This window comes from Danio rerio, chromosome 10 (assembly GCF_052040795.2).
Source record: "Danio rerio strain M-AB ecotype USA chromosome 10, GRCz13ab, whole genome shotgun sequence".
NCBI lineage: Eukaryota > Metazoa > Chordata > Actinopteri > Cypriniformes > Danionidae > Danio > Danio rerio.
Genome location: NC_141030.1, coordinates 29,527,939 through 29,547,648, shown reverse-complemented (window position 1 = coordinate 29,547,648; position 19,710 = coordinate 29,527,939). Strand labels below are relative to the sequence as shown.

Here is a 19,710-nt window from a genome sequence, read left to right as displayed (position 1 = left end):
CCACTTTTGATACCAAATGATCAACTAGAAGTCAAGTTATTATTTGTTGTCCCTAAAACTTGTATAGGCAACAAGACTTTTTGTCAGTGTATTCTAGACATTTGAAAATACGTAATTACGAATTTTGAAATTCATCCCAAAACAAAATTAGTTTATATAATCATTCTAAAAACACTAGATATCAAAACCAAAGGACATACTTTGGTTTCTGAAAGTTAATTTGTCCAATAAAAACAGGACCACGCAAACCACTCTTGGGTTCAATACCTCAAAGTGTATATTTCAAACACAAGTCTCTTGAGTCAAGTGGAACAGAGACTGCAATGCAATCTTTTCTACACTTTTTGAACCCAGTGTTTGTTCTTGCTAGGGATCACAAAATAGTGTCTCTCTGACACACATACACTGACAAACAGACAAAAAATCTAAATCTTTCCACTTTGTCTAGAGACCATCATTTGCAGTCTCTATATCCCAGCCTAATTGAAAAGACGCTCCATTCGGATAAGTGTGTAATTCGTAAAATCCTTTTCATTAACAAAACCCTGAACCGCTGAATATCGTGCTTCTCAGTAAGGCGTCCTAAAGTCATCAAAGACTATCAAGCTGCTCCTGAGGTGATTTTGTTTTATCCCGCTCCAGTGCTGCCGACAGCCTCCTAAAGAATCTTTCCAGCATCCAGAGGGAAGCATTCTGCTCTCTTTTAACCACTCAGATTCTACATAAGTCTGCTTGTATAACAAACACACTGTCAGTCTGTGATTGACAGCATATCAAAATGTTTCACCAAGCTGTGACACTTAATTTGACTTGAAGGTCACCATTATTAAGTATACATGGACATCAGCATCAAATTATTTATCTTGTTCTAAATATGAAGTTGTTTATGAGTTTATTTCAGAATATTCCTTTCTTGTTTTACATGTTTTGTTCATTAATGACTCAAATAATTACACCCCCATGTGGCAGCATCCATCATTCCTCTGAAATTTTACATATCAGCATACAGTTTGGATTGTTGTGGTACTACAGCATATACAATTTTGAGTGTTTAATCCTAAATTTTATCGAAAGCTCCAAGTGCAGTTATTTATTTGTCATGCTATAAACAATGATGGTGGATACAAATTCATTCATTAAGCCATAATAATATTTGTTTTGCTGTCAAATTGTTTAGCACCGCCATGTTTGTATCATTTCGCAAAATGCATGTCATAGACAACTGTAATTGTGCACTTCGATATTACTCTATCTTAATTTGATGGTATTACTTGCTGGTGAGTAAAAAAGATAGCTGCTTATAGTTTCTTAAATGGAGTATTATTCGTATTCATGTTAATATTATTAAATCAGCCATGGCTCATTAAAAATACAAACTGTTAACATTTTTTTTAATTACACAGTAATTGTAATGCGATCTGTATTTTACTATATAGCAAGATAGACAAAGTTATACAAGTGAATAGTCTAAAGTAATGTACAAAATGTAAAATGCTTTACACAGGGAACTTTTGCTTGCACGTTTCGTATGACAAATCCACTAAACGGTGCTGTCTGCATTTTTGTGGACCTAAAATACATTTCTTAGGGTACATTTTGTTTTGTTTCAGTTACATATCTTTAACTGAACATATCTGAACATGTATTAAATGGTTTTCCTCTGTTAGAGGAAGGTCATAAATGCCATAAAGGTCAGCTGAATTTTTGCCTGTAATCCTGATGTCGCCAAGCATCAGTGCATTAAATTGTCTGTTTATTTACGTGCACACTATAGATTTAAGCAAGGATTTAAAAACATGAAACAGCACAAATTCAAATGTTTTCTTGACCCAGAGAATTATACAAATGTGTTTTCATCGTGTGCCTGAAGATGTTCTGCACTCTAAATGTTGCAGCTTCAGAGGATAATAGGCACTGTTCAGTTTTTAATAATTTAATTAATATGATAATGACAAATTATATGAAATAATGAAACAAATGAAATACTCAAAGTTAGATGTGCAAATTAAAAGCCAGACAGAATTTGCCATTTTTTTTTCAATTTGTACAGAATTGTTTTATGCAGATTAGTTTTGAGAATAGTAGCCTAACAAAAAACTTAAAATGTGAAATAAAATAATAAGAACTTTAACCTTAAGGTTTACAAGTGTACAATGCAAAGACCACTTGTTTGATAACAAAGTTTCTCATTAATATCTGATAAAAGACAGAAAATTTTCCATTACAATTTGTATTTTACACAAATCATTTAAACATTTGCATATTATTTAATTCAAAGTAATTTATTCAAAGTAATATATATATATATATATATATATATATATATATATATATATATATATATATATATATATATATATATATATATATATATAAACATATAAATATATATTTACATGCCTTTACAAGCTCAATGAGGGCTAAAAAGGCAGCAGATTTTTTGGGTACAGATTTGGTGTAGGCCCAGTTATGTAAATCTGCATGTAAACATGTTCATTGCGAGTACATTCAGAATGATAATCATTGCTGATTGGACCACTGAACTTGGATCAGCATCTAAATGCATTTCTATGTCACATGGTCAGTATAAAACATGTCCAAAATGAGAGGTCACTGATGAGAAGAAACCGAGACACCCATTGAATCCACATGCTAATAACGTATTTATTCAAAGGGTGGCAATGTGACGGGCGCTCATCACACCATCTCCAGAGACCCGTAGCCTAGTAACAGGAGGTGTTTCCACCCTCCCCCCTCACCATCCACCTTTTCTCATATATTTTCCTCATTTATTCTGTTCTGGACATTTTGGATTTGATTCCCCACTGTTCAAATGACAGTTTGCCGTCAAGCTCTCTCACATTTCTTCATTCAAAATAAGCAAGCCGGTGCCCTGAGCGATGACAGTTCAGATCTCCACGAGAGTTTTCCCACTGTTGTGACAGATCAAGCTCGGCAGTGTGAAGTCAGCCTGGCTTACCATCCATTCAGACTGAAAGAGCCAGACAAATTTGTGCAAACAGAGAGAGAAACTAATTCAGCTGCCATGCAGAGACAAGCTTATATTTATTAGCCATATGCTGATGATAAAAGCCTGCAAATGGCTGGGAAGTTTACCAGTTAAGTCACGGTGCCAGTATGAAGTGTAACTCTTTGGATAATGAAATTGTAGGGAAATTTCCATTTGTTTGGTAAGTGCATTTTGTGCGATCAAAAAGCAAGCTTTAAAAGGCTTTTCCATACAGTCACATTACATTAAAGACTGCCAAAATGTGGTTTATAGGCCTTTATTCACATTTCCACATTGAGGAATCATTGGGAAATCAATTAAGTGGAAACTTTAAATGCAAACATAATGAATAAAAATGATAAACAGTATACAGAAATTGAATACAAACATTACATAATAAGAATTAGACAGATTAGGCTATAGTGTGTGTCTAATTGAAAGGTCATACATTTCATCATTGTGAGAAAATACTGTACAAATTAAATGGAGTTAGCTTGTTAACAAAGGTTCGGCAGTGGGACCATGTCTCACTTTGCTTCCTTAAGCAATCACCTATTCCTAAAACTTATTTAAGGCAGACCAGCCCTCTAGCCTTGTTCTTCTCATTCTCTCAAACCCACCCTATCTCCATCTATTTCCTTGCTTCCCATTAACAATCCCTATAACCCTCTCTTCCCTACTACACTATAAAAAAACCCTGGCTGCCTTAAATTTTTTTGCTGAATTAAATTAACCTTATGAGTCTTTTGAACTTGTATTATGTTAAACTGGCTTAAAATAACTTGCAAAACTTTAAAAAGTAAGTTAGAAGATTATTAACATAGTTTAATAAGTTACAATGAGCTAAAAACATATGCTGTCATTACTAATTGATCGTATCATTTGTTACAGTGTAGGTTGAATTTGAGGGTCCAATCACTCTACACTCTCAGAAATAAAGATACAGGAGTTGTCACTGGGGAAGTACCTTTTCAAAAGATGCATATTAGAGAGATTAGACATGAAGGGTATTGTGTGAGTCTAAATAAATCAACTGTTTATTGTCAAATTCAAAGTTATAATTTTCTATCAAAATGTGTGTTCCTTCGTTGACAATATTGCAGACAGTAATGAATCCATTTTACTCTCTGACTGTTTGTTATAATTCTGCCATCTGATCGGGTATTGTTTTGTTTCACCTGATAATCTCTGGGTTCTATGTGCATTTGTCCTAAGGTTTATCATCAATATTCCCCACACACAATGAAAAAAAAACTCTTAAAATTTTACTTTTAAAAAAATCCTAAAAACAATTTGGACTAACAAGTTTGAAGTAAATTTTACATTCTTATATCAGATACAATTAACTTGTCAATATCATGTAAAATTTACTTAATGTTTATCCTAACACTTCTAAATTAACGAAGTAAAGGTTAATAGATAATATTAGTATAATATCTATATTAGTAATGTCAAGTTCATGTTTTAGCAAAAGGAACACTGCTTTTTTGTAAAAATTTAAATATATCTTATTAGTTACAATTTAGTACATCTGGCATAACTTGTTTAATTAAAACACACATTTCTACTGACTTGGAATTTGTTATTTCATTTTAGTTTAAGCAAATTGAACCCAAGAGCAAATTTACTTTAAAAATCCTTACTGATCTCAGAATTGACATTAGCATATCTATGGCTCTTTGAGTGAAGCATCAAACATTAATGTTGAAAAATGCCAAGATCCAAAGCATGAGTGCTACTCTTCTGAAAGGTGGTAACCGCAAAACTAAAAACACTTACTCAAAACTCTTTTTAATCTTCAAACTAATGATAATTAAACTCTAACAAGTCTTTCTTTTAAATTTAAACACCCAAGATTGCTTTTATTTTAAAAATATTCTATCTTAATTCAGTCGCATGCAAAGCATTCTGGAAACTACACATTCATAATCCATAATACTAAGTTTTCAACAGTTAGAAAATATTTAAATATTACAAGTAAATGAATAATAACATTTAACCCTTTCCACTCCTTTTATTTATTACATGAAGTAAATGTTTTAATATTAAATATTTACTTAGAAAATTCTAGTTATCCTTGACACTTAATATTACAAATTAAAAATAACGAGAGTAAATTTATTAGATTTTACCACACCAAAAATTAGTTTCCTTCAGTGTAGTTGGAAGGGGAGGAATCGGCTCACAATTTTTTCAAGCAAAAATAGTTTTTGGCTGGCTTACTTCAAAGTAATGCGTTTGTAAAGTAAATTAGGGTTCATTTCATTAAGGACATACATTTTTTTTTATGAAATTCCTTATGAAATGTTAGACAAATATTATAGCTAAATCACTTTATTCAATGTAAAGCATCAACCAAAACTGAAAATTCTGTCATCATTTACTCACTCTTCACTTGTTCCAGACCTGTTTTAGATTACTTCTTCTTTTAAACACAAAAGATGATATTGTGAAAACAGCTAGAGAGCAGGAACCAATTACTTATTTGTTTTTCCTTCTATGGATGTCAATACTTAATAGTTTTCAGCATTCTTCAAAATATCGTCCTTTAGGTTCAACAAAATAATGAACCTCATAAAGGTTTGGAACCATTTTGTTTTTTGTGTGAACTATTCCTTTAAGTGCATTGAGGTCTTTCATTAAATAATTCATTAGATATACTATTAAAAGACTCCTTTGATTTGTTTGTGGTTATATTTTCATTCACCCTTCAATGACAGCTCAGTAAAAAAAACTTTCCTTTCTTTACATTATTTTGTAGACAAATATCTCTTCACATTCAATTTCAAGTTCAAACTTTTGCCTTGGTCTCTTGATTTAAGAAAACCAAAAATAATACATGGGCAAGGCAGTGGCGCAGTAGGTAATGCTGTTACATCACAGCAAGAAGGTAGCTGGTTCGAACCTTGGCTCAGTTGGCATTTCTGTGTGGAGCTTGCATGTTCTCCCTGCCTTCGCGTGGGTTTCCTCTGGGTGCTCTGGTTTCCCCCACAGTCCAAAGACATGCAGTACAGGTGAATTGGGTAGGCTAAATAGTCCATAGTGTGTGTGTGTGGATGTTTCCCAGAGATGAGTTGTGGCTGGAAGGGCATCCGCTGCGTACGAACTTGCTAGATAAGTTGGCGGTTCATTCCGCTGTGGCGACCCCGGATTAACAAAGGGACTAAGCTGACAAGAAAATGAATGAAAATAATACATATGTGTAAGAATAATATTTATGTTTTGTCTAACAGCATTAAAAGCAGATTTTTTCCCTGTAATCCCTGTACAAATACAAGCATAATCCAAAAATGCTGTTCACTGAAACACAAAATGTCTGGCCATGGCCTCTAAATTTCCATTCCAATCCATTTGAATGATCTAGATCTCTTTGTGTCAAACAGTAATGTGGTTTTAAACAGTCGTCTTGAAAATGGAGGCCTGATAAACCCTTTTTGTTGTGGACATTTCTCAACAAATATACACAAACTCTCTTATATGCGCTAATAAAGAACAGGAGACGTTTTATTTATTGTGTCTGCCCCAGCAGATCAATACTGACATTCTGCAAAATTATCCCATTTTAGAATAATTCAGTGTCATTTTCTGCTCACATGCTTTAATGATCCAAATGGAGTTTTTAGGGTCAGAATACGCTAACGATTTCGCTATTTGCTTGAGAAGACTGGGAAACCATGAAAATGATATTGGATTTGGTCTCTGTTCTCATTTCGATTCCCCATCTTTCGTTTTTCAGTTTTTCACACCTCTAGGTAAGCTTGTGAGTTTTTTGTATTAAGAAATGTGAATACCAAGTTGTTTCTGTTATTTCCTGGAGGCAGCAGAGCAGTGTGTGCAGCTGATATAGAAACATGAACGTCTAACAGCTAATTCAACTCTTTGTTTGTTTACCCCATCATCCCACATCACACTGCTGTATTTATATCCATTGCAGGGAATCTACAGGGGCAGCATGGTATTGACAGTATATGATTTATTCACATTGTGTTTGTTTAAAAAAATTACAGCCACAGGAAAGTATGAAATAGGATAGAGAGTCTCCGGCAGGACTGGAAGGAAAACAACTCACTATCTCTGAATTAAAAAAAAACAAAAAAAAAAAACAAGTTACAGTAATTTTCTTTGCATGGATTTATTAGTTGAATTTGGCTTTTGGTATAAAAAGGCCTAAATATTTGAATTTATTTAACAATATTTATGATGTATGTTTTAAGGTTATTTATTCATGACTTATTTATTTATTCATTTTATTTTGTGCTGCTTTCAGAAGACACTGCCTCAAACTGAACCAGTAGTTTGATGTTGATGCTAATTGTATATTCATTCATTCATTTTTCTTCGACTTAGTCCTTTATTTATCAGGGGTCGCCACAGCGGAATGAACCGCCAACTAATCCAGCATGTGTTTTACCCAGCGGATGCCCTTCCAGCCACTACCCAGAACCAGGAAACACCCATAGGGGAGAGCAGGGCAAAAAGTAACACTTTTTGGTTTTGACCAAATAATGAACAAAGTAATGGGGTTAGACAAATCATTTTTTTTTTACCAACAACACAAGCCTCTTTTACAAATGAGCACTGGTTATATGTATAGTATTGCTAAAAGTGCCAGGAGTAAAAATGTTGCTATTTACCCCACCAGTGGGGCAAGTTGTAACAGGCAGAGAGTTAGTTAACGCATACTTATAAAGGCAGATTTCACACAGTTAATTTAATTTCTGTTTACTTTAAATAGTAGCTATATTTCCTCAGTACTTAGCTCAATATATTTTTATTCTACATAGCACTGAATGTTTATTTATTATTTATCTACTGGATAAACACATTTGGATTTATTTGCATTATTAGCAATTTAAAAAAAATTATATTATTTTTTTTTATTATAAAACATTTTTATATAAAAAGTTCTCAATGTTACACTCAAAATTAAAAAGTTATTTTGTTGGTTTAATTGGTGTTTAACAGTGTGTGGCTTGATTGTAACACCCTGTTAACTAACCCCGCAGTGTCATGTTTTCCTCAAAACTGGCTAGCAGTCACTGTCTTTTTCAAATCTTTCAAAATAATTCCATCTTTTAGCCTAGAAGACGGTAATTACAGCAATATAAGATTTTACTTACATTCACAGATTTTTTTTAAATAATAAAAAAATTGACTGTAGTAAAAACACTTTTCAATTAAGAGAACCATAAAAATATATAATTTAGTTGAAATTTTGTAATTTGCTAATTATTTTTTGCAACTCCTCACTTAAATTTAAATGTATCATCTTTCTATTCCTTAATATGGTAGGTGACCACAACCTTATTTTAATAATGAATATAACTGATTAAAAAAACTTGCTTAAATACCCCAAATATACTGTCTATACACACTGAGAAATGGATACAAATTGCTTGATTTTTTCACTCATCATGTCACTGCTTTCTGGTATTGCCTTCTCCATCAATGATATTTCCCAACACCTTCTACATCTTTCAGATTCAGAATCAAGTGTTATGTCAAAATGTCTGCATGGTGATATTAAAAAAAAAAAAAGAAAACAGAAAACTTAAAAAAAAAAAAAAGGATAAACAGAAACAGATGTTCAGTTTGGCCTGAAGACCTCTCAGAGGAGTTTGATCGTGACAGGTGGTGAACATTTTGCAATAGTTGCTGAGGAATTATGTGGAATTTGCTTTATGGCTCCACATCTTTGATTTGTATGTCCTTCAGATCCTCAAGATGATATCAAATCCTCACAGGGAAGTGTCTTTGGCTGCTGCTACAGTTTGATTTGTCTTCCTCTGTGATGGTTGAACCTGTTAATCTGACAAATTGCAGGAAGGATGTGAAGTTTTAGAGTTGGCTTCTTCACACCTAATGCTTCAAACCCAGATCTATGACTCAGTTTCACAGGTTTGATCATTGGCTTGAAATAGAGACAAAATCAACTCAGAGTCTGGATATACTGTATATCATTTGTACTACTTTGATGGTGAAGTGTGCGTGTGGATAGATGGCACAAATGCTCACCTGTCCAAAACCTTCATCTGTTCAAACAGACAACTTGGCAATATGATTATTCTCTCTGCATACTGTTGAGCTAAAACAATTGATATACAGAAGGACAGTCTTGATTTCCTCATAAACGTTTTCATCTTAATGAAAAATGACACCTCAGCTCTGACAACTTTTGATGCTAGAAACGTTTAACAAAGTGACTTTTATTGACATTTTTGTTGTTTGAAACAATTACTGTATGGGTACTTAACTTAATCATTCTGTTATTTTACAGATCTGTATTATTTCCTATGCAATATATTGTTTCAAACAACTAAAATCAATACAATTTATTTTGTTAAAACTGCAAGGTTACATTTTCCAACATCAAAAGTGGTTGGAACAGATATCAAAGCATAATCTGATTGAAAAGAAGCCCATTCATCCTACCTTCCTTATCTTTGTTTTTATAGAACCCCCCCATACACCCCGTCTCCCTCTTTACTCATTTACCAGGGGGAGCTCTTGAGACCTACCTGATCTCGAACCCCCCGTCATGCTACATGACCAGGTAGGATGCCCTGGGCTCAAGTATCTCAGAGCTCAGGGTTCTCTCCCGGGACAGCATGCCAAATCTGCAAATGTATATCAAGCCATAGCTAAGTGTGAACTCTTAAAACTTTTATTAACCAGAAACTGTTAATTAACAAATCTATACCGTTGACGTCAGAATTATTAGCCCCCTCTTTGATTTATTTTCTTATTTAAATATTTCCCAAATTATGTTTAATAGACCAAAGAGTAGTTCTTCTGGAGAAAGTCTTATTTGTTTTGCTTTGGGTAGAATTAAAAGCCAAATTTTTAACACTATTTTAGGGTGAGAAATATTAGCCCTTTTAAGCTATATATATTTATTTTTTGATTGTCTGCAGAACAAACCATTGATATACAAAGACTTGCCTAACTACCATAAATTGCTTAGTTAACCTAATTAACCTAGTTAAGCTTTTAAATGTTACTTTAAGCTGTATAGAAGGGTCTTGAAAAATATCTAGTCATATTAAAAGAAATCAGTTATTAGAGATGATTTATTAAAACTATTAGTTAGAAATCTGTTGGAAAAACTCTCTGTTAAACAGAAAATGGGGGGAAGATAAACAGGAGGGCTAATAATTTTACATCAACTGTATATATAAAAATAGCCTTTTACAGTAGCCTACCTATGTGAGCAAATAATATTTTCAATACCTGAAGAGGTTGATATTTCAGTAGTTACTGTACTGGATTCCTGCAATTTGAATCCTTTAATTAAATCTTATTTGCACTTTATTGTCTATTTAAGACATTTTAACAAGAACAGAATTCAGAGAGCGAACTGATCCAATGCCGCTTCACCATAATTGGTCAACATCATCATAATTAATCAGTGCATAACACTGCAATATTGTTTTGACATGTTATAGCTGTTGAATGCTTGATTATCAGGGACATTTTAAAAAGTTGGGAGGTTTTAACCTAAATTTGGGTAAAATATGGATAATGCAAATTTGAGTGAAAACTACTCATTATGTATCTTGAATATTATTATTTTTCGTCATTACAAGAGAGCGCCATGCAGACTAAAACCTTTTCTTTTTTATATAGCTACTGTGCAATTCATTGAGTGTAAACTTAAAAAAAAATAATTAAAAATGACTGAATATATCTTCAATGACCGACATTCGACGTCGAGCTGTGAATATAACACATGTAAGCACTCGATCAAGGGAGAGAGAGAGAGAGGGAGAGAGAGAGAGAGAGAGAGAGAGAGAGAGAGAGAGAGAGAGAGAATGCAGACAGGACATCTGGTAGCCTTTGCGCTCCAAGTCTCTTCAATGATCAAAATAACTCTTAACGAAAGCTGAGAAAGCGTCACATCAAAGTGTGATGACACCTGCATGGGAAAGAGAATATGCAAGATGATAGACGATTACAGATGTCAGACGCGCACTTTATGGAGGCAACTAACATGTTTGGCTTTGGGAAACTCTGCAGATTAGCTCCATCTTGAATGCGAAATGAGAGGATCATTGAGCTTCGCCGCGCGTCCAAATGGATATTATTTTCCCGCGTTCTATTTCCATCGTTGCGCATTTTCGCGCTTTTTTCTCTGTGGAGGCGGTTGGAGCGTAACGGGTTTTCTTCGCGCTGGGCACCTGTTGTACGTTAGTTAGACGGAATCAGTCACGAGTCAGTGCAACATCCAAAACCAACAGGTGAGGTGAGATTCCGCTATTTCATAGAAGGGGGGTTCAGCCAAAAATGCAAATTCTGTTGTTTGTTCATCCTCGTGTTGTTCTAAAGCTGACTTTCTTTCGTTTTAAGGGAGTCGAAAGACAGCTTCAGTCACCGTTTACTTTAAGCTTATGTTGTCTACACAGAAAGTGACAAGAGACTGAGACTGTCATTACATTTCCATCTGTATAACACAGAAAAAAAGTAATTCATGCAGGTTTATAGTATCACGAGGGAAGGAAAACAACACAATTGGCATTTTGAATAAATTAAAGTGAGAAAATTACAGTTATAATCTCACTCTCTGTATCAGTTTATTGATGCGGCATCTTAAAACATTAATACTCGAATTATTCTGTTTAACATGAACTGCACCGCCATCTGAATTGTAGCTTGCTTTTTCAAAATAACGCAAGCTGCCTACCTGCATCATGCGCGGGTATCGTATTGTGCGCCTACGGTATTATTTTGGTCATTTTGCTAACTCGCACAGCGCCAGAAAGCATCTATGGCCAGAAATGCTGCTGATGTAGGCAGCTTGCTGTATTTTGAGACACAGCCTCCGGCAGTGATGAGTGGAGACTGGAGAGCGCACTGCGCACTGATCTGTCTGTGTTCATCAAGCAGAAGTGGCACATTCCCAATGTCCTCATGACTATAGTAAAAACCTGTTCGGCAGGTAAAAAGGTTCATAAACCGACCAAAAAACATCAATAATCATAATTAATAAATAACATCATAATTCAAATATAAGAGGTAGTAGTCTAAAAATTGGGAAGATTTTTTGTACTTTTTTTTTTGTTGAATTTGTAGTAAGTTCATCCAAGGTCTTGTCTTCTTAAAGTTTAAACTAAATCCAGAACTGCATTTTTGGGCTTATTTAAATTAAATACATAGCTTTTACAAATGAAATTGTATAAGGGGAATCTTGAGTGGTCTATGGGTCAGTTATTGAATATACAATTGATTTTCCCCATAGCTAACGCATACAAAACAGCACTACAAAACACTTATCACCTAATTAACACTCACCGACTAATACAGATCTACATTTATTAATATGATTTCATATATAATGCTATATAAGCAAAAGCATATTGTTGCTCATTTGAGATTGTTTATGCCTAAATAGGTTTATTACAAATAAGTTTATGGAGTGTAGATAAATTGTGATGGCCAAATGTTTCAGGATTATCTGTATTAAGCCTTTAGCTTACACTCTAATGAAAAAATCTGTTTATTTGGTTAACTTGTGTTCATGACAACACTATACTATATGGACAAAAGATCAAGCAGTTGCAATGCCTAAAGTGTTAATAGGTTTAAAGTCTAATATACAGATTGATTAAAAATGGAGAAGAATAGTAAACGTTTAAGCTTTACACAATTCATTTGACAGAGCAATTGTAACACCACAATGTCTTTGAAAAGTGTACAAATGTGAGAAACAAGAAGCAAGGACCATGATGTTTTATCAGTAGACCAAGTAAAACACTGACCATAAAACAATATAGTTTACAGGTTGTTGCTGTTTATGTATCGATATTTAGCTCATATCTAGCTGACACTTATAAAAATAACAGACTTTAATGACCCGTGTTGTTCCTTCATTAATCTTAATGACAGCGTACAAGAGAGCAATATTAAATTTATTGATATGGCTACTGTCATCATAAACTCGATCTCAGGACTGACTTGGGTTGTGTAATCATATCATTTGACTGATAAAGACTTCACCTAAAAGCTCATATAGTAATTTGGACTGTTCATGAAAATGTACTTAAGATATATTCTAGAATAGACAGAGATCTCTGGGATGCAGTCACAAGCATAATAGTTTAATTAACATCATTTAGACCGATACAAAATTGTGAGGTCCTAGAACCATAACTGTTAAATTTGTCTAAATATTCTCAAACAAAATATATTTTTAGCAACAACCGACAGCTGATACATATGGTCTATGAACTGTTTCAGTCGGGAGGTATTTTTGTTGGTCAACCTGGAAGTTAGTATCATCCTGGTTTCCTTAAGAAAACCATCTAAATGACTCCATTGTCACCACATTAAGCTTCATATTACTCTTTTAATTTTTTTTAGGAAAATTAAAACTCTGATACAGTAGTTTGTATCAGAATTATTTTAAAAGACAACTGTAAACAAAGTGAGTCAGTAATTATGTTTTTACAGAAACACTCACGCTCACTCACTCTCCTTCAGCTTTTTTCAGCTTGCTACCATGGAATGAACCGCCAGTTACTCTGGCAATTGTTTTATCAGCGAATGGCCTTACAGCGGCAAACCCAGCACAGACAGTACAACCCTCAGTGTCAGAAAACACCCACACACCCATTCACATACTATGGCCAATTTTAGTTTATCTAGTTCAGCTACACATCATGTCTTTGGACCCTGTGGGGAACTGGAGCATCTGGAGGAGACCCATGTAGACAGGAAAAACATGCAAACTCAACAAAAAGGCCTCCTGGTCCAGCCAAGACTCAAACCAGCAACCTTCTTGGTTGACTCTGTGAGGCAACCATGGTAACCATTTGGCCAAGATGCAGCTGACTTTTTTCTTCAGGAGAAAATGAAATAAAGACCTTTAACTAAAAATGTGGTCCTTGGTTATACAGTATATAAAATGCAAGTCAATGGCTATTTTATTTACGGTATTTTAAAAGTCAAAACAGCAACAAAAACATGTAGGTAACTCAAAATGATTACCTGGTTATGTACTCTTAATGTCATACTGAAGAAGAAAGTCACCTACATTTTGATTGGCCTGACACTGAGTAAATCAACAGCGAATTAATCTACTTTAATGTCCCCAACATGGAACTGTTGCTCAGGGGTTAGCACTGTCGCCTCACAGCAAGAAGGTTGCTGGTTCAAGTCCCGGCTGGGTCTGTTGGCATTTCTGTGTTGAGTTTGCATGTTCTCCCCATGTTGGTGTGGGTTCCTCCGGTTGCATTTTTAAAATGCAGTTTTTAGTGATAAATAAAATGCAAGTCAATAGCTACAGGCACTTTAAGAGGCAAAAAAACCTACAATAACATAAAAGTAACTCAAAATTATTACCTGACTGTGGCTTCTTAATGTTTTACTGAAGAAGAGAGTCTTGGTTGGCCTAACATTGAGTAAATAAACAGCAAATATTTTTACTTTAATGTCCCAACAACCTCTGCAGCAGTGGTTCTCAATTCCGGACCTCGGGCCTTCCCACCCTGCACATTTTGTACATCTCTTAGTGTTTCCTCTAGGATTTTTTCCAGCTGTGGCGGCAGGTCTTTTACACAAATCTACCAACTACCTATGCTATGGCGTTATTTAAATGACAAATGGAGAACTGTGGTGAGCACAGTATTACACGTCGATGTTGCATTTATGTAACGATAATACGAGCATGCCAATCTCTGCTTGCGCGCCGATTTCCTCTGCTCGTGCAAAAAACTTCTTGCACGCAAAGCATAGATCTTCTTGTGCGCTCTCAAATAAACACTGCTGAAGTGCGATTTAGTGCATTTATGGAGTAAGTATGTCTCCAACATTTATTAGATTTGCTAGGAATATTTATGAATGTCTCCAATAGACCTACATGTCGGTATTAATGTGTCCTGGAGTAAAGTAAAATGGCAATAAACTCCAGCAAGATAACGTTAAAGTCTTTGTAAGCAGAATCACAGACCTTTATCTTTAAATAAAGTACAATTATGGAAACTGTGTTCATCTTAACTGAAAGCTATGTCATGTTTGCTGGCCTAACGCATCGCGCACCGGTCAGTAAGTCAGTCACATCACCTTAAAGTGTTAAACAAGCCCTACTACGGTAACAGAAAAGTTTGTGCTGTTATAATTCACTTACATATTAATGCATATTGGTGCGATTATATCCCGCTATTAAAAACAACAACAACAACAATGAATAAATGTTTTGAATTAATGAGAAGCTTTAATGTAGCCGTGTCGGGATGAATTTTGGTGTGGCGCCCCGCCATGGAAAAATGAATGTAGGGGAAACCATGTCTCTTATTTAACATACAACGATCAGTTCATGGATCTCTCTGTTAATGAGCTGATTTACTGAATCAGGTGTTTTAAGTAAGGAAGACATATGAAATGTGCAGGGCAGGCATTGAGAACCACTGCTCTAGTCAAGAGGGCATTACATAAGTTAATAACGTTCTAGAATAAAATGTAAAAATATATTAGGTTGGGCAGTGCTGTGGCACAGTGGTTAGCGCTGTTGCCTCACAGCAAGAAGGTCACTGGTTCGAGCCTTGGCTGGGTGAGTTGGCATTTCTGTGTGGAGTTTGCATGTTCTTGCTGTGTTCGTGTGGGTTTCCTCCAGGTGATCCGGTTTACCCCACAAGTCCAAAAACATCCGCTATAAGTGAATTTGGTAAGCTAAAATTGGCCATAGTGTATGGATGTGAATGAGAGTTTATGGGTATTTCCCAGTGATGGGTTGCAGCTGGAAGGGCATCCGCTGCGTAAAACATATGCTGAATAAGTTGGCGGTTCATTCTGGTGTGGGAACACTAGATTAATAAAGGGACTAAGCCGAAAAGAAAATGACTGAATGTATATTTGTGTTGACTTAAAAAAAAAAAAACTCTTATCTTTAATTAATAATCTTTAATCTAAAAACTATAATCTTTTTTTATTGAAAACCAATAAAAAAAACTAAATTGTAGCTCAAAATCAGATATTTCAAGTACTCTATTTTTATCACATTTGTCTAATTGATGGCTAACAAAATGGCATTTTACAGAGCTAATTTGTGTGGTGAAGGAAAGCAAAATCAATCCCAGTATTTCCAATGAGATTCTTTATAAACAGCCGCAGATATTTTATTGATAACACTGACTGCGTTTACATGGGCATCAGAAATCAAATTATTTACCTTAATCTGAATAAGACAATTATATGATTAAGGTGTTTACATAAGTTGCTTTTTGAATGTTCCTTTCGTGATCCCGTTTTACATGTTGAAGGACATATTTACATCATTGGCACACTATCCGTACTATCCACATTTCCTCTGGAGTTTCATGTAATTTCGCGTGTTTCGTTTTTAATTTGACGTCTTTAACTGCAGTTTAGCACTTTCACTTTCATTCAGGAACATTTCATGCCACGTTTCCTGTGACAAATGAGATACTGCAGGGCTCGAAATTAACCTTTTTGATTGGTAGCACTGGTGCTCCTAACTTTAAAAATTTAGGCGCATCAGCCAAAATTTAGTCGCACCCACTAATTATAAGCACAGTTACTACAAGTTTTATACAAACATATTTATTGTATTTGAAATCAACACTAATCAAACTAACAAGCAAAAAATATATATATATAAATATATGCAAGCGTGAGGAAAATATGTCTCAACGAAATCCTGTTATCACAAGAAAATACATTTTTATAACAAAACTGAGTGAACATAGAATACACGGAGCGCTCACCGGCCCTGCACGCACTGCATGAATGAATCTGTTAACGATATAACTCTGCTGTTCTCACTTTTGACTGTCGGATATTGCACTGATACTTTTGACACATACTGTACCTTATTATATGCATACATGTTAACAACAATACTAGTCTTTTTAGGAGTAGCGATGTTAGTTTACTCAGTGCAAGCCCGTTTGTGATGGTGTACGTGGTGTTAAATTTGACATATTTGCACGGCGGACAGCATCTGGCGATTATATGAAGGATTAAACAGAAGCTCTCATGCTAAGTGTGGCAAACAGTTACCTGAAATCTCCATCCCACAGACTTTTTATAGCGGACTTGAAGCCAATGGAAGTCTTCTACTCTTGGTAAAGTGTAGATGGTGGATTAACATTCAGCACATGATCAGTATGTGTCATTATTTGTAACTAGATGGTTTCTAAAACTAAATCTGTCAGTGTTATGTTATCTTCATTCTCATCTTCAGCGCTTTAGTTTTTCGCGGTAGTAGCTCTCTGTCATCCGAAGCCAGAAGGTGCTGAGTGATTGACAGCTGATATTAACCAATCATTCGCGTTCAGTGCTAGAGCAGTGGTGGGCCAATAAGAAGAGCGCGAAGGCGGGGCAAGCATTACGGACTAGGCTTTGTTTACTGCAGGAAGTTGACATGACAACTGTTTTAAACCTATCCTGAGCGCTGCGTTTCGCTTTTCAAGTACAGACAAAGAACTTAGAGATGCATTCTGCGTGAATGTCTCCCGAATCCGCGCATGTGCTGAACATTTTGCAGTAAAAACTGTTCGCACACAACAATTTTAAGCACTCGCAGAAATGCTCCCAAATATAATTTAAGGTCGCATAGATAAAATTTCGGGCGCATATGCGACCAAAATGGTCGCAATTTCGAGCCCTGTATTGGATGTGAGTATGACCTGCTGGAAGAGTGTAGTTTTCATTGAATTTGATATCACACGCCTTATGGGAAAAAACCTCCGCATTTCATGACATGAATGTCTCTGGTCCTTCACTTACTCAGTTGGTGCAGAGAATAGTGTTAAACACTTGTGTCCCAAAATGTGGCGAAAATACCTGTTGATACTGCTCCTTTAACAGAAACTTTGCATGTACATGTCAACTTACTCAAACCCTAACCCCAACCTAACAGACTACTAATAATCTAATGATTATTAGTTAACAATGTAACAAATTCAACAAACGGACCATCAAATTAAAGTTTGACCATTTAATTAAAAGTTGCTGTTTACATGGTAGATTCTTAATCAGAGTATTGTCTTAATCGTATTAAAATTGGATTATTGATGTCCATGTAAAAGTAATCAATGTTGCGTTAAAGGTACTGAGAAGCTAACAAAACCCTGGTCATTGCATATATTTATGCCAGGATAGTCTATACCACGTGCTCTCTTGACTCCATTAACATGTGCCATTAGAAGAATCTGAGGTTTTCACTGTAGCCTTCAACAAAACATCACAATCTAATAAGACAGAAAACCAAGCAAATGAGGTCTGAGTGTCATACTAATGGGATGTTGGGTGTGGAGATTTTTTACGGTTTCCAATGCTTAAAGCCATTTCCTCCGTAATGCACGGATCCTGCCCTCATTTACCAGCATCTCTGTTTCCATCTCTTTCCAAGCCCCAGTCGACTCACATGAAGGCATAGCAGCAATGTCACAGCAATACTTTCGCAGAACGGAAAACTTCTTGTACAGGGACCGGATCCCGCTGCGGATAGTTCGATCCGAGTCTGAGCTGTCACCGCTGGAAAAGGCCTACCTGTGGGCTGTGGAGAAAGGCGACTATGGCAGCGTCAAGCAGGCACTCATAGAAGCCGAGATCTACTTCAAAATCAACATCAACTGCATAGATCCTCTGGGGCGAACGGCTCTGTTGATTGCAATCGAGAACGAGAATCTGGAAATCATCGAGTTGCTGCTCAGCTTTAACGTGTATGTGGGGGATGCGCTTTTACACGCCATACGAAAGGAGGTGGTGGGAGCTGTGGAGCTGCTTTTGAACCACAAGAAGCCCAGCGGGGGCATGCAGGTAAGACAGCAATCACTGACAAATGTACTTCAGAATGTGAACCGAAACCATTTGATGTCTCACCTGCTGCAGCATCTCTTGGGTCCTTCCTTTCAATTCAAACTAAAACATGCAGGAATCCCCAGTTGCCTTGGTAATCTTTTCTTTTGTGGAGAGACTGTAAATGTGCAGATTATGTCCAAGCTGTGTCGCAGACCATGTCGCAGTGGTACCTGCTGCTCTAATCTTTTACCCTGTAGACCGGGATGCTTAATTAAAAGTTTTAAAAGTTGAATTCTTCTTAATACACTTCGAGGTGCTTTTGCATGAAGAGGAAAATGGCTTGCATTGTATGCTTCTCACCATCTTGCGGTTGAAGATTAAGTAATTTTCCACTTAGTTTGAAGCGCTATGACCTCTGCTGCAGATAAAGTGTTAATGACTTTAGCGCCACACAGTGTAGCGAATTGATCATCAAGCCACCGCGTCTTGCAGAAAAATAAGAGGAGTTTGTCATACATGCTTGTTGAGTGAAATTGAATATTTCCATTATGGGAAAGCAAAGAATAATTGAATCATGCACTAAGCATGCACGTCTTGCTTTTAAAAACAATTAAAATACATTAGCATCATTTTAAAATTGTCAATATAGTAACAGTATTATTTTTAGTATATTGATCCATATTCATGATGCATACAATTATTAATACTTATATTATAGATTATATTTATGCATCCTAATACTTATATATATAAGCTGATTTTTGATTTGTCATAATATTTCATATGATTACAGTTTGTACTCTATTAATAATAAACATTACAGATCCTAAATAGCTGAACATTAGTTTACAACTAGGCATGGGATAATAACCATTCCCCTTCGGTTGGGGAACTTCAGTGCCATGAATGGGAGGATTCGGATCAGAAGCCGCTTATCTGGA

The 19,710-nt window shown here is 35.5% G+C and overlaps 1 protein-coding gene and 1 long non-coding RNA gene across 9 annotated transcripts in view; one reads left to right on the top strand and one right to left on the bottom strand.

The window, feature by feature from the left end:
• Positions 1–7,544: 7,544 nt before the first annotated feature.
• On the bottom strand, positions 7,545–11,900 carry LOC141376381 (uncharacterized). The gene is made up of 4 exons (XR_015501163.1): positions 11,691–11,900; positions 9,529–9,627; positions 9,026–9,095; positions 7,545–8,819 (listed from the first exon to the last, which is right to left on the bottom strand). It is a non-coding gene; the product is annotated as an uncharacterized LOC141376381 (long non-coding RNA).
• The window catches only part of trpc4a (transient receptor potential cation channel, subfamily C, member 4a), a 30,910-nt gene continuing 21,928 nt past the window's right edge, over positions 10,729–19,710 (top strand). For 4 of the 8 annotated variants that reach the window (XR_015500217.1, XR_015500219.1, XM_087268778.1 and 1 more), the window contains exons 1-2: positions 10,729–11,247; positions 18,378–18,787. Coding sequence is in view for 4 of the 8 variants with exons in the window: in XM_087268778.1 (XP_087124904.1) it covers positions 18,410–18,787 (378 nt within the window). In the remaining 4 variants the exon portion in view is untranslated. 8 annotated transcript variants of the gene reach the window in all.